This window comes from Mobula birostris, chromosome X (genome assembly GCF_030028105.1).
Source record: "Mobula birostris isolate sMobBir1 chromosome X, sMobBir1.hap1, whole genome shotgun sequence".
Classification (NCBI taxonomy): Eukaryota; Metazoa; Chordata; class Chondrichthyes; order Myliobatiformes; family Myliobatidae; genus Mobula; species Mobula birostris.
In genome coordinates, this window is record NC_092402.1 from 72,210,188 (window position 1) to 72,226,311 (window position 16,124).

The 16,124-nt window shown below is 44.0% G+C and overlaps 1 protein-coding gene across 4 annotated transcripts in view; it reads right to left on the reverse strand.

The window, feature by feature from the left end:
- The window catches only part of kcnh6a (potassium voltage-gated channel, subfamily H (eag-related), member 6a), a 170,547-nt gene that overhangs the window by 134,402 nt on the left and 20,021 nt on the right, over positions 1 to 16,124 (reverse strand). For 2 of the 4 annotated variants that reach the window (XM_072249667.1, XM_072249666.1), the window contains exon 2: positions 8,454 to 8,684. The exons of 1 other annotated variant lie outside the window; for it this stretch is intronic. In XM_072249667.1, coding sequence (XP_072105768.1) covers positions 8,454 to 8,684 — 231 coding nt within the window. Of the gene's footprint in view, positions 1 to 8,453; positions 8,685 to 12,030; positions 12,235 to 16,124 lie in introns of all 4 variants that reach the window. One more of the 4 variants, XM_072249668.1, reaches the window with a different exon arrangement.

The following is a 16,124-nucleotide window of genomic DNA, read 5'->3' on the forward strand; positions in this document are numbered from 1 at the left end:
ATTAACACAAAAGATTCTGGAGCTCTTGAGCAAACACAAAATGCTGGAGGAACTCAAAGGATAGCTGTGAGAGTCAGTAGGTTTGTAAAAGCCATCAGTAGATAGTCTGTCTCCAGAAACTACATGCTTTGTTATTGGGGCAGGACCGCTTCAGACCTCGCTACTGGGTTTTTCCTCACCTTAAGTGGCGTGTTCGTGGAAGACTCCGAGAAGTTAACAGGCAAGGCTCACAGTCCCAACACTTGTGTGACAATGGTCCAGTCCTAGATTTGGGCTAAGCCAAATGCCACAGGATACCTGGCCCCTCAACTGTTTTTGTCATCTCAGTACATATATAAACAGCCCTCCCTAATTTCTACTCAAAGGTAACATCTTGGGTTTTCATAGTGTTCAAGGAGGAGGAGAAAGGTGTCAGAGATGGACCAAGTAAATTTGAGGGCAGGGTGGAAGTTGGAGGTAAAAACAGCCGTGAGAGTCAGTAGGTTTGTAAAAGTTATCAGTAGATAGTCTGTCTCCAGAGTTCCTCCAACACTTTGTGGAGTTTGCTAATTTAATACTGTATTTCTTGGTTTCTCTTCAACTTCCTTTGGCTTTGTTTAGATGAGAACTCAATCTTAATTCACAGAAAGGGGTTATTCTGCAGCTCCTCTGTATACATTTCATGCAAGGTTGAAATGCTTCAACCAAGCAGTGATTTTGGGCACAATTCACCAATTTTGCTGTAGTGTTCAGTCTTCATCTGGGTATTCACTTTAAATTACAAATATTTGCCTCAGGGCTACATTGGTATAACTCAATTTATCTTCATCTGCACATTGACTGTCAGTCTTTGTTATAAATTTTCATAAATTCTATTGCATTTCTTTTTCTGTAAATACCCATAAGAAAATGAATCTCGCGGTAGTATATGGTAACAAAGTATATTGTGTGTGGAATGGGCTGCCAGCAACCGTGGTGGAGGTGGATACAATAGGGTCTTTTAAGAGACTCCTGGGCAGGTACATAGAGCTTAGAAAAATAGAGGGCTATGGGCAACCCTAGGTAATTTCTAAGGCAAGGACATGTTTGGCACAGCTTTGTGGGCCGAAGGGCCTGTATTGTGCTGTAGGTTTCCTATGTTTCTAAATAGGTACTTTGATAATAAAGTTACTTTGAACTTTGGATCTGGGTGATGCTAGTAAGGCCAGGATTTTTTTGCCCATTCTCAATTGCCCTTGAGAGGGTGGACCATTGCTGAGCTGCTGGGGACCATCTGAAGGTTCTCCATAGCATTGTTGAGGAGGGAGGAGATGTCAGGATTTGGGCAGAGAAGTGTAACATCACTCCAGCATTGCTGAGTGAATATGACTTGCCACTTGCCGGGTATTCCTATGCACCTGCTGCTCTTATCTTTCTCAAGAACACAACTCATGGGCTTAGTAAGCGCGGTCAGGGTAGTCTGGATGAGCAACTGCTGTGTTTTTTGTAGATGGTCAGTCTGCACTTGTGGTGGGACTGAACAGTTAAGTGTTGGATGGGGTGCTAATCAAGTGAGTTGCTTTGGATTATGTAGAACTTTCCTAATCATTGCTGCTGTACTCATCCAAGTGTGGCTTGTAGATGATGGAAAGGCTTTAGATTTGGGGCAAGCCAAATGCCACAAGATACTTGGCCCCTCACCCGTTTTGTTGCCACAGTCTTTATATTGCTAGACCTCCTGAATTTCTGATCGAAGGTAACATCCCGGATGGTAATGGTAGAATAAATCAGCAGGGAAAACACCATTTTATATTAGGGCTAAGTGGCTAGACTTTCTTGTGGAGACTGTCATTGTGGCATGCTCTCATGCCCTCATTGTGGCCAATGAGGTTTTGGTCTTGCTGCATACAGGTATGGGCTGCTTCACCTGCTGAAGAGTTGCCGGTGCAAATTGAAATATTATGCAGTCAGTGAACATACTCACATTTGATCTTATGAGGGAAGGAAGCTCATTAATTTTAGATTCTGCCCCCTTCCTTTCCAGTGCTGGTGAAGGGCCTCAGTCCAAATGTTGATGATTTCCTCTCCTTAGATGCTATCTGACCTGTTAAGTTTCTACAGCATTTTGCATGTGTTGCTCCAGATTCCCAGCATCTGCAAAATCTCTTGTGTGTCTGTTATTAATGAAAAAAGTAAAGACATTTGGCCCTATATCTCTGCCTGAAGGAACTCTTGCAGGATGCACTGAGACTGGAATGATTGACCCCCAATGACCCCAACCATCTTCCTTTGTGTGGAGTCTGACAAGTGTTCTCCTCTAAAGCCCATTGATTTCAGCTTTATCAGTGCTCCCTTGCATCACACTGACTCAAATGCTGCCTTAACATTAATGGAAGTCGCACTCATTTCAAAGGTTCATTTTATTATCAAAGAATGTGTGCAGAGTACAACTGGGATTTGTCTTCTTCAGATAGCCATAGAAGTAGTTGATAGAAATTGATCTCCCCCCACCCCCTCTCTCACACAAAAACAGCACACCCAAACCTCTAACCTGCCAATCAGCAATGAGAATGGGCAAAAACACACAAAAAAAACTGAAAGAGGCCGATATGAACTACAGTCTAACCTATCTCAGAATTTCAATATCATCTGAGAGCATCAGGACCCAACTGCCCCTCCGAGGGCAGTGACTTGGACCAGCTGTCCATCCAGTGGCTTCTCTGAGAACCACTCACTCTCCTCCGCAGGTCAGGAGTCAGGTGGCTCTGGTGTCAGTGTGCAGGTAACTGATAACTAGTACTTGACTGCACCAATGACAACTTCTAGCACTGTGCTGCTCGTTGAGAATGGACCAATTGGATAGTAATTATCCAGATAGGATTTATCCTTCTTTCTGTGAATGGGGCATACCTGGGCAATTCTCCACATCGTTGGCATGTCCTGCTGAAGGGTCTCAGCCTGAGATGTTGACTGTACTCTTTTCCATAGATACTGCCTGGCATGCTGAGTTCCTGCTGCATTTTGTGTGTCTTGCTTGCAATTCTCCGCGTTGTTGGATCAACGCCATTGTAACTGCACTAGTATGGCTAGAGGCACGGCTGGTTGTGAAGTACATGACTTCACTGTTAGGGTATTGAAATGCTACCACAGCTATTCTTCCATTTTAATATAGTATGAGCTTCCTACACTCGATTACTTTTGGATCAGTCAGAACTGCCCATCAAAAAGGCTATACAAGTACGCAATCTGAATTTCTCTTCCCGAAGTTTTGCTCCAAGTATCAGAATGTATAGGCCTTGCTGGCTGAACTATCCTGACAACCCAAGGTCAAATAAGTTTGAATTCAGCTTTTAAAAAGTCTTTAAATAGCTGTTGCAAGTGAAATGCAAAGCCCCCAGTGGTTCCAGCTGTGACTATGGCCAGGTAAAGAAAGGCATCACCTATAACTCCCACTGTTTGACAGTAAAATCCACAAGGCTTCAACAAATATCCTATTTTGTTCAGTTCCAAATAAAGAACTCTGGCTTTATTTTTTGACTTAAACATGTTATTATTGTGCTCGAAATAGGTTTTCCTAGATTTCAGACCGAGTTGGAGCAGAATGGAGTCAGTGCACCATTACAGCCTGCCAGCGAGTGCAGCTGGGGTGTGACAAGATCTGGTGTAGTCACACTGTAGTATCTCAACTCCATACCAGCCAAGCAGCTCCCTCTGCCACGACAGCTTGCCATTCAAGGCAGCAGCTCACACCACCTGCTCATAGACAACAGCCAGTAAACAGCAGCCTTTCTAGTCATATCTACATTGCAAGGAGAAAGAAAGGTTTTAAGGACCAGTAGTACAGGTTGAGAATAATGCTAGGGCCCTGGATTAAATCGTGAGCAGTGCACCCTCATGTAGGTCACAGCACAGCTTAATCCCACCACCATTAGTCCTTGCTTACTGCTCCACACCAGGAGTCCTCTCCATACAAACTCCAGACAAGACAAATTTCAAAGTACACACTGTGTTGGATAAGATAATGGCCCAGGATCAAACAATAACCAGACCCAGTGTTAATTGTACAATCTTCTTGATTGATGACCCAAGCTGGTTTACAGAAGAGGGGTAGAAATCAAAGTGGAGATTACAGTCCTCCACACAACATTTTGCTGATCTTTCAGTCCAGTATACAGATATAATAAACCACAGTGAAGATCAGATACCTCACACCAACTGTAACAGAAATTAGTAAACCAACCACAGGGTCTCTCATTACAGACAGGTCTAGCATCTTCTTCAATCCTCTCTATAGAACTCCCATCCCAGATAACCAGGCTGAATTTCAGTCCCCTATTCACACCGAGAAGGAGAATCAACATTATTTGCACAAATTGGAAACTTAAAAGCAGACTGTGAACTTTAAGGATTTGTCTACATGCATCAGGCAAAGAAGCAATGAATGACAAGTAGATGGGAGCAATTCAAGAGCAGGATTATTTCAAACGCTAAAAATTGTAGACATGTAAAAATTAAAGAAATACAGAAAATGTTGGATATACTGAGTAACAAGAAATCAAATATCAGTTTTCACTTCTTTTAAACATCTGAATAAAGAGCCAATGATCCGAAGAGAATCTACATTCTTTGCTGTCTGCAATGGCGGAACTTGTGCACTGGCAGGGGTGGGGGTAGGGGGTGTGAAACTAGAACTGGGCTGCTTCAAGTGCTTAGGTGACAGCAAAACAGGGAAGGGTCAAAGTATTGATGGTGAGAATAACAGATTAGGGGAGCCTCGTCTGGGCCCAGGGATGGGTAGCAGATCTAGTGTAGGGTACGTGGATGAGGGATAGGCTCAGTAGACATCCTAATGTGGTGTTACAGCAGTGAAAGCTGGCTGGCGTGATGTGCCCAGGACAATGTGGTACAAATCTTCTACAGAACAGAGGAGAGTGTTCAGGAGAACAACTTCAACCTGTCCATCTCTGACAGGAGACCATTAAGAAACCTGAGCAGATTAATCAGACTGCTACACAGCAACCCAGAAATTGTCGTTACCGCAAACAGGGAATGGAGTCGTATAGCACAGAAACAGACCTTTCAGAGCAACTACACTCAATTACATCAATCACGTTTTATTCTCATCAAATTCCAATCAACTCCCCTCAGGTCCAACCACTCACCTGCACACAAGGGGGCAAATTTACAGTAGACAATTAACCCAAACTGCACATCTTTGGGATGTCAGAGAAAACCAAAAGGTAGCAGAGGAGACCCATACAGTCACAAGGAGAATGTACAAACACCACAAAGTGACCGAGATCAGCACTGAACCCAGTGCACAATTTCAGTATTTCATAATACTGAAAAACAGGGTATACAAATTTCTGTGATCATTCTTCCCACAAGGTTATTGGTCTTCAATACTAGTTTACAATAATGATGCACAATATTCTCTTGTATTCTAGCCTCTTCCACATTATCACAGATTTGCTGTGTCAATAAGACTAAAATATCCCAATTTAGACAGGAAAATCAATATCAAGCAGTATTACCCTTATTACAAATACCTGATACTTTCTACAATTCAGCTCCACAGTGGCTGGAGTTGTTGCTTGGCAGCTCCAGATATCTGGGTTCAACCCTGACCTGCGTGTGGAGCGTGCACCTTCTCCCTGTAACTGTGGGTACTCAACTTCCATAGATGCAAAAAAAAATCTGCAGATGATGGAAATCCAGAGCAACACCCACAAAATACTGGAAAAACTCAGCAGATCAGACAGCATCTTTGGGAAAAGAGTTAATAGTTTACATTTTGGGCTGAGACTCTTCATCAGGACTGAGAAGGAAGGGGGAAGATGCCCGAACTAAATGATGGGGAGGGGGGGGTCGGGGGAGGGAAGGAGGCTAGCTGAAGGTGATAGGTGAAGCCAGGTGGATTGGAAAGGTCAAGGGCTGTAGAAGAATTTGATAGGAGAGGAGAGTGGACAAAAGGAGAAAGGGAAGGAGGAGGGGACACAGGACGAAATGATAGGCGAGAGAAAAGAGGACAAAGGTCAAAGTGGGGGGGGGGGAGAGAGAGAGAGGTAGAAGTGCCAGAAGTAGTAAGCAATATTCATGCCATTATGTTGGAGGCTGCCCAGACTGAACATAAGGTGTTGCTCCTCCACCCTGAGGGTGGCCTCATCTTGGTACAGGAGGCAACCATGGACCGACATGTTGGAACGAGAATAGGAATTGGAATTGAAATGTTTGGCCACCGGGAAGTCCCCCTTGTGACAGATGGTGCAGAGGTGCTCAATGAAGTGGTGCCCCAATTTACGACGGGTCTCATCAACGTAGAGGAGGCTGCACATTTCACATATTTCACCAATACCACATTTCATTCCACGTTCTAAAGGCATGCAGGTTGGAAGGTTAATTGGCTGCTGCAAGTTACTCCTTGTGTGCAGGCTAAGGGGAAGAATCTTGGAAGCATTGATGCAAATATGGGAAGAATGAAAAGTGAGGTTAACATAGGATTGATGTAAGTGGGCGGTTGATTGTTGGTGCAAACTCAGTGGGCAGAGTGGACTTTTCCTGTGCTGCATCTCTTTGACCAACTTCTGCTGCAGAAGGAGACACTTCCACGTCATGGAGGCTACAGCACTGTGTAGGCGGTGAGTTCAGTACATAGAGTCCATGCCCTACCCCTCCTTTTCAAGCTTTGCAATCGATCCCGTATGCTGACTCCCCACCAACATTGTTGTAGCTTCTGAGACAAATGCCCCTGGAAAATACTTTGAGCTGCATTTCAACAATGCGTACTTCCTAGATATTTTGAGATCAGCAGGAAAACAAGCTGAGATCGAGCATAATGAAGCCCCTTGTTCCGGCAGAGAGAATCTCTCTGGTGATCTGCACAGTACGCACAGAATGAGGTGTAATTCCTAAAGGAGATCTGAGAAAAGTCACGTTGAGATGTCTTTGCCCAGAAATCTACTTCCAGTCAGCTGCAACAAGCAGAGGGGTAGAACCAATTCCCCAAATTATGCCCTGTTACTTCAGGGAAATTCAGGATGCTGAAGTGCTGCTGCCTGGCAGGGATTAGTGCAAGCTGGGAGAGGGTGGGGGAAAAAAAAAAGAGGGAGAAAAGTGAGCCAGAGAAAGGTGTAGAATGAGAACTGATGACCCACACCTCAAAGCTTTCTCATCACCACCTCCTACAGGTGAAGGAAACCCTTGCTTTGACAAGAGCAGCACAAAGTTCAAGAGACAGCGGCTTCCATCACAGGAGATGTTAGGAGAGACCAACTGATCTGGGCAACACTGCCAGCTGCTACCATTGACCTACTGTTACCGTGTTAACAAGGGTACGGCCCTTACCCTCACACCTCAGTGCTGCTGAACACCACCCGCTTCCACACAGGTCTTTGCGGGGGGGGGGGGGGGGTCTCGAGTGACTTAGGAAGTCAGCATGGGACTTTCAGCTCTGCCATCAGGAGACACACGATCAGTGGGTGGGTTGTTTGTGGAGTGCTCCGCCCCTTTGACACTTGTGCAGGGCACGGATTCGAAGCTTTTCATCCCATCCCAATTGCTTCTTCTCTACTTTGTGTTCACAGGTCAGAGATTCTAATGAAAGGTTTTCAACCTGAATTAATTACCTTCTCCTTTCAATGGATGCTGGAAACACCTAGCAGGGCAGTCAGCATTTAAAATTTACTTCAAAGTAACTATAGATACTGGAAAAGCTGATGTTCATCAACTTAGATACAAAAGCTTGAAAGCACATACCATACTGAAGGACAGCATCTATCCCACTCTCAAATGACCTATTACACTCTAGTGTTGAATTTGTGATCTCCCTGCCCACCTCATTGTGACTTTGCAGCTTACATGCACTGTACTCTCTGCAGCTGAGTTTCTCCAGCATTGTGTGCGCGCGCGTTGCTTTGGATATCGAAGTTCATAGTACAAAGTACATACATTATACAACCCTGAGATTTGTCTCCTTACAGATGGCCATAAAGCAAAGGAAGTTCAAAGAAGAAGATGATGACAGTCAAACACCCGATGTGCAGAGAGGAAAAAAAATTGTGCAAATAATAAAAGTCAGCAAATAGAACGAAAGTGAGTCCATAGGCATGAAGCCTGGAGTAGCTGGAGCAGGCCACAGCCTCAGTTCAGCGCAGAGCCGTGTAAATGCCTCTCAGCAATGAGCAGAACTGGCCCAACCCTCTGCTTCAGTCCTGTCAACGTGCATTTTCAATCTGACATTTCCAGCATCTGTAGAATTTCCCCACGTTTTTGCATTGTTTCCTTTTCACTACCTCGAGGTATTCATCTATGGCATGTTCTGCCTGGATGGCAAACAGTTTTTATACTGCATTGTGCCCATAATGAAAGTACTGCCTTACTATTGTCACACATACCAAGACAGAAAGGCGTACCAATACTGTTAACACCAAGCCTGATAGAGGACAAGGATCTGACCACACTGCCCTTTGACACCACCAGCTTACTCAAGCCCTTACCATCTTTCCTGTAGTACAGCAGTTCGACTTTCACCTCTTCCGACCCGAGCAGTGCTTGCGCCAGCTGAGCCATGGCACTCTCTGGGGTGGCTGGTCCGGTCAGGAAATCACAAGTGCCAGGTTTCTGCATGATCTCCACCCTGGAGTAGCCGAACATTTCGCAAAAGCCATCATTGCAGAAGATAATTGCGCAATTTTTCATCCGAACATTTGTAATAAGAAACTTCCGATCTAGGAGAGAAAGAACAAGAATTGCGCTGAGCAGGAATCAAAGCAATCAACTTCTTCAGCATTCCTAGTTGGGAATACCAAACCTCCCCCCCCCCTCCCCACCCCCGGACTGCCTTATAAATTTCAGCAGTTGAACACTAATCCCTGGATTAAATGGAAGAACATGCAATGGGACATTAAAATTGCTTTTGTTTAAAACCTACTTTCTTTATATACTTCCATTTATTTATTTGCTTATTTGTTTGAGATAGAGATTATTAGTTGAGATATTCTGAAATGGAGGATGGAAGTTTCTAATGGACTGAGTCCATCAGATGTACCATCAAAAGTCCATGTTTGGGGACAATCCCAACCAGAGTCATGAGCCCTAATCTGTACCACAGAGATATTACAATTCCATGGTCCAAATCTGGCTTCAGATTGCAGTTATGTGTGCTTATATCTGTTCTATAATCATTAAGCATTTACCCATTCTAACTGATTCCCCCAGAGAAAGCAAGCTGAAACAAATCAAAGGTCTCACTAAGTTTTCAGGTTTGAACTGGTTTGCTGACTTGTGCCAGATCAGGTATCGTTCTGTGCACCCTATCCCAGGTGTAAAGGCTAAGAACATCAGCCCTAGGAGATTCTCAAAGATGAGACCACCACAGAAAATGCTAATCATCAGAGAAGGTTGAAAGGATGGGTGCTTTGTCAGGAAGAATGAGATCAAAGGGGTGAGGCAACACAAGTTTTAAAGATTATACAATGATTTGATGCTGATATGGAAACAGATTTGCAGTTATGGGAAGTGAAACACTAAAACACAAATATCACATGACTACTAATGTCCAGCAGGGAAACAGGGCACAAACATCACTAACTCTAAGAGTGGAAGGAGCAAGTCATGACATTGAGACAAGTGATGAAACAGGAAGGCATCTGGAAAGTGGAATTTAATGGACACAGTGGCAGAAAGCTTGGTTTGTTTGGAATTTGCAGAAGGTTGACCTTGGTGTACAGGCCAAGGACTGCTCCCGTACAGTTCGGTGACAAATTGTCCAGATGTCCTGTTGACAAGGAGGTCAAAGCCTGTCTGGTTAATTACCTAAGAATCAGTTCACATTTATACAGCATAGTCATGGAAGCAATTGCCTATGGAGCAGAGACTTTGGTGAAACAGTCGCAACTACATTAAACGGGGAGAGCTCATTCTGAATATAAATAATGCATCTTTGGATAGAGACCACACTAACACAATTTCTCAATTGTTTGGAAATTTTTGGAGGGGTGGGGACTGGATATCCCACCAGTGTTAACAATACAATACCAGAACCACCAGAAAAAAGTGAAATCCAGCCTTTGTTCAAAAGGTTACAGGTTTGCTAACCCAGCCACTGTAGTTAGTCTAAAAGCCACATACTTCAGGACTGGATCAGTGCTGGGATTACCAAGGCACTCTGGGTGGCAGACACTCCAAGTCCAAACCAAGTGTACATTCTGTACTTTTGCTCCTCTCTAAAGTATGTGCCCAAGGATTGGAGTACATGAATAAAGCCATCTTATTGCAAAGGGCCTCAGTGAGACCACACCAGGAGGACTGTGTACAACTTTGGTCTCTATACCAAATGAAAGAATGAACTTGGCATAGAGAGGGCAAAGAAAATTTATGAGCTGTTGGCACTACAACCACACAATTCAGGAGATGCAGCCACTGTGCAAATTGTTCCAAAACTCCATCTGAAGTTGGAGAGTGGGTTTGCTCCAAGAAACAATTAAGTACGCTGGGCTGTACTATTGAGAGTTTTGAGGGAAGATTTCATTGAAGTGTATAAAATTCTTACAGGGCTCGACAGGCTGGATGCAGGGAGGATGCCTCCCCTGCCAAGGAATCCAGATATGGGGTCAGAGTCTCAGAACAACAGACACAAGAAATGATGCAGATGCTGGAAATCTTGAAACACACACACAAAATGCTGGAGGAGCTCAGGTCCGGCAACATTTATAGAGGGAAATAAACAGTTGATGTCTCGAACTGAGACCCTCCTGATGAAGGGCCTCAGCCTGAAACGTTGACAGAATAACAACAAGCTGTTTAGGACTGAGATGCATTTAGAGTGGTGAATATTTGGAATTCTCAACACCCAACGAGATGTGGAGGCCCAGTCTTTAAGTTTATTCAGAACAGATGGACAGCTTGAGATATTAAAGGGAAGCAAGAGATACAGAAGCAGTGTGGGAAAAATGGAACTGAGATAGATGATCAGTAATGATCTTGATGAACAACAGGCTCGAGGGGTTGGTTAGACAACTGCTGCTCCTGGTTCTTAAGACATCAGCCATTTAGTACATGGAGCACAAGGAAGACATTGTGTTGGATTGTGAATGCAAGTTAATTAGGGGTACTTTATGAAAGTGATCCTTCGATGTATTTGGAGTTATACCTATTAACTAAAAAGTGTGTCTCTTTGTACAGGTAGAAAAGCTCTTGAAAAATATTTATCTGGATGCTTGGAGCAATTTCCACAGAGGATACCCCCGAGTTGCATAGCTGTGTGCCACAAATTCTCCTCTAATATGCTTTTCAAAACATGCATGATGTTAAAATTTCCTTCACTGGTAAGGTCAGAACTTCTCCCCACATTTCAGACCGGATTTTCTTGACATGACCCGCAAAAATTTGACCAATTAAATAGGAAGCTATTTAGCAAGAAGGGCACCAAGTGTGTTCTGTGGTGTTTGATCGCACCTCCACTGGCAAGCTGCATTACAAACTAACTGCAGACCATGTCATCCAATTGAGTCCTCACAGTACTAAACCTGCACCGTACACGTTGATTTCTGAGCTAATCTGCTGTTCCTTGAGAAAGGGTTGGAATTTTGGAGTTCACATCCCACTACTTCAAACCTATTTGCTTGTAGTTTCCCTCCCGCCAAAATTCTAATTCACTGTTGCTTTCCTGGCAACAAAATCCTCTCCATTTGGTGACTACAGTGCAAATCATCCATTCAGCCATCTGTAAATGTGAGCCTGAGCTTCTCCCTGCCACTTAATTCTCCATTCTACCTCTCATTCTGTCCCAAACAATGCAAGCTCAAAGAGCAGTGTCTCATCTTTCAGTCGGGCACTTTGTGAAGTTGTTCAGTGCAGAAGCCCGTAACAATGTCATTATCGTTAGTTCTATATATAAACTTGCACAGAGCCATTGTTATCTGTGTCCCATGGCTCCCTTTACCTTCACTTTCTTTAATATTGCCAAAATTACACCCAATCATTGAACCTTACCATCTCCCCACACCTCCAGATCTGCCTAAAATGTCTTGCAGCAATGTTTTTTTAAAAAAGTTTTGATGAAAGGTTGTTCACCTGTCAGCAGTCTGCGAGTGGGACACACTGAGCATACCCAGTATTCTCTAACCACGAACTTGCAGCAACCTAAGCACTGAGTACTCCCACAGAACTGAGAATCACTGCAAGCTGCTGAACATTTTTAACATTAGTTTCACAGTTCCTTGGCAACTCTCGTTGTTTTGTTTAAAAATGATCCATAAAACCGCCGATGCTAGAAATCTGAAATAAAGACAGAAAAAGTTTTAAAGCTCAGCAAACTGGCCTGTCTGGCAAAGTCCTGATGAAAGTTCACAGACAAGTCATCAGCTGGTTTTCTTTCCACAGGTGCTCCCTACTTGACACAACTTTAAAAGTTTGTTATCTTTTCAACAAACTGAAATTTCACTATTTATTCATTCATTGTTTCCTTTGGGCTGGAGAGACCATGGATTTTTGCCCTGAATCATGCCTTCAGCTGCTGGACAATAGCACCTGCTGTGGGTACAGTCTCACACAGGAATAGCAGTCCGCAGCTTTTGCTTCCCCTGGCTCCAGCCCTTGTGAACTTTCGTTCCACTTGCTGTGTTCCTGAGCAGCTGTCTCCATGTGTCCATATGGAGGTCCAGCACCTTTTACAACTGTAGTGCAGATGTGGGTGCCCAGTCGAGGCCAATTCCTGGGAATGAATATCCATCCTTAGGATTCCCACAACGTGAGAAAGTTGTTGAAGTTTCCTGGTGCACCAGTGGATGCCAGCATACAGTAAGAGCTCATCAGTGATGGTGGATCCAATCCAATGTAAATCATTTATATATAAATCACGCAGCAGTGCAGAACCACTGTTGAACACCAACTACATCATCTAGTCCAAAAAAAGAACTACTCACCACAGCTCACTGTTTTGTCCTTAACCCATTGACACCCTCCCCCCATCCAAATCTGTTAATCAGCCTCGTGTGGTTCTTTGTTAAACACCAAAAACATTTAGACAACATCCATTGCATTCCCTTCAAATCTTCTTGCTTCAAAAAAAAAACTATCTGCCTTTTAAAAATCTGAGCTAGCTCTCCCGAACTCAAGTGGCTCTAAATGTCTGTTAATTTTTTTTTTCTCCATTAGTTTCCGAAACATGATCTGTAATCTACAATAGACAACTCGTCCAGTTACAGCAATGCTTACACCCTTGCTCTAACAAGGCTGTCACACTGGCCACTTTCCAACCCTCTGGCACCTCCCCAGGAGTGGAGAGACTGGAAGACGCAAGAACGCTCAGCTACCATCTCCACTCCTGCTGGCCTCACCGATACCAGATGCCAACTGGAGCAGGCAAATTACCTTCCCCAACCATTGCCATAACCTCCCCATGTCTCCTGCCGACCAATTTTCATCCCTGCCCATTAGCTCCACTACTGTGGATATTTTGTCAGCATTCCCTTCCCAGGTTAACACACCTACAAAGCACTATGTAATTAAAACTTTGCCCTGCACCTTTAAGCATACACTACTTCATCTCTATGCTCTCTATGCTGTACTGTATGCTAATTACAACCCAGCAGAACCCTTTTGTATTCCCATTTTACGCACGACAGCGCTGCTACTTTCTTCAAAGTTTGCACAGATTCAGCATGTCACCAAAAACTTTGATAAACTTCTACAGATGCAGTGGAGAGCATCCTAACTGGTTGCATCACAGCCTGGTATGGAAACACCAAGGTCGAGGAATGTATAATGACCTATAACATCTGAAAAAAAGTTTGTTGAAGTACTAATAGCAAAAACACCCATTAGCACAGAAAACACGACAGCCTGGCATCGAAGTCCTAATTAGAGTTTGCTGCTTAATCTCAGTTTTTTTATATCATGATCACTTTTGCTGCACCTCATCTCCTATCCAGAACCGCTCCCTTTCTCAGCCCACAGAAACTCCTTTCTCGCGTATTGATTGTGATGACATGTGCACACCGCCCCCAGTTGTGTAGCTGTTGCACGCGTCTCACTTCCTTGAAAAATTTCTCCTCTCCCTGTTCATCCTGTTAGAGGAAAGACATGCCCCTCTTCTTCCTCTGCTCCCAACATGGCACATTTTCCTTCAACGATACAGTCATACCAGAGAAACATCCTTACTGGCTCATGTCTGTGCCAAACATTTAATACCTATTTGTACTAATCCATTTACAGCACTTGGCCTATAGTCATCCGTGCATTGGCAGCTCAAGTGCTCAATCAGACACGTGTTAGATCTTGTGAGTGTGCCAACTTCATCTCTTACGCAACACATTCTTGATTCTAACCACTCTCTGGGTGAAGTGTCCTTCCTCTGATCCTCCTAAACCCTTACTCTAAACCTGTATCTTCTGGTTTTATACTTGGGCAAATATTTCCTGCTATCTCTCCAATATTTGCCTCTTAATTTTGTACACCTGTCAGGTCCTCCTCAGCATCATCTGCTCCAAGGAAAATAAACGCTGCCAATCCAGTCTCACCTTGAATGTTGCAGAAGAGAAAGATGCCCTTAGTCCCTCAACTCCATACTGACCATCAAGTATCCGTCTTTTCATAAAACCAAGCCTAATCCATCATATTCTCACGACATTTCAAGCAACATCTCCCAGATTCTGCCACTCATTTACATGCTGGAGGCAATTTAACTACCATCAATTTGGGAGAAAACAGAGCACCTGAAGAAAACCCACAGTCACAGGGAATTTCTGGCCTTGAAGGAGTTAACAGGGTCCATAGCGTTAGGATAAATACAGAACCTTTGACGTGCTTGATACGTTATCAGGTTCTGCCGCTAGATGCAGCACATGTTAAGTGAAGATTAGTTGACATCTGGCACTTCTACAAACAGCAGAGAACACTTACAACTGGTTCGGCTTTCACAGGCCAGGCTTCGGTTGGTGAAACTTCGCCTCCGCCATGGTGCTCAGAATGGAAGTCACCTGGGCAAGCATCCTGATCAATTAGTGAAAACATTTCACTTCATATATCCAGGGAGACTGAGATTCTCATGGGAGGGAGGAGGCTTGTGTAAACACTGAGCTTGATGGAATGTCTAAGGTTAGGGGCTCATCCTGTCACAAGAGGAGCACATCAAGTGTCTTAATTCCCTTTGATGGACATGCCCATAATCTAAGTTAGAATCAAAGTAATACAGCACAGAAACACTAACTGCTCCATGCTGACAACAGCATATCCCTGCTGGTCTCAGTTGCCTGGGTTTGGCTCATAACCCTCCAAGGTACATGGTACATGGCCTATCTAAATGTTTCTTCACTGTTGTAATTGTACTCAGCTCAACTACTTCCTCTTGCAGCTTGTTCCAGGTACTACCACTGTGTAAAGAAGTTAGCTCTCGGGTCTGTTAAATCTCTCCCCTCATCTTATGTCTGTACCCTCATTTTGGACTCTCCGATCCTGGGGAAAAGGACCATCCTATCCATACCCATCATGATTTTATGAACTTGTGTAACTACAACATAATACCCCTTCTGCCAAATGCAGAGGCCTGACTGAAGGCCAGCACCTAAACACCTTTGTCAGCACCTTTCCACTTGTGTGGCCACTTTCAGTGAATTGTGCACTTACTCCCAGCACCCTCAGCTCCACAACACCAAAAACAAATTGTCACTGACCTCACTTAGTTACTTACTCAGCAGCTGGGTATTAAGCAGGTAAGGATGCAAAATTGAACAGAGAGAATGATCTAGCAGAACCACCCCCCCCCCAAAAGTATGCTGAGTACTGAAGTCCTCTTCCCTCACATCCACTCAGAGTCTCAAACAGTCCTTCCAGGTGAGGCAACACTTCACCTGCAAATCTAATGGGGTTGTCTATTTTGTTTGGTGCTCCCAATGCAGTCTCCACTACGTTGATGGGACCTGGCGTAAATTGGGATACCACTTTGTTGAGCACCTCCACTCTATCTGTAAAAAGCAATATTTCTTGGTAGCCAATGATTTTAATTCCTATCCCTGTTCCAACATGTCAGTCCATGGCCTCCTTTTGCCATGATGAGGCCACTCTCTGGGTGGAGAAGCAACACCTCATAATCCGTCTAGACAGCCTCCAACCTTATGCCATGAACATCGATTTCTCCTTCCTGTATTTTTTCCTCTCCCTTTTCTTTT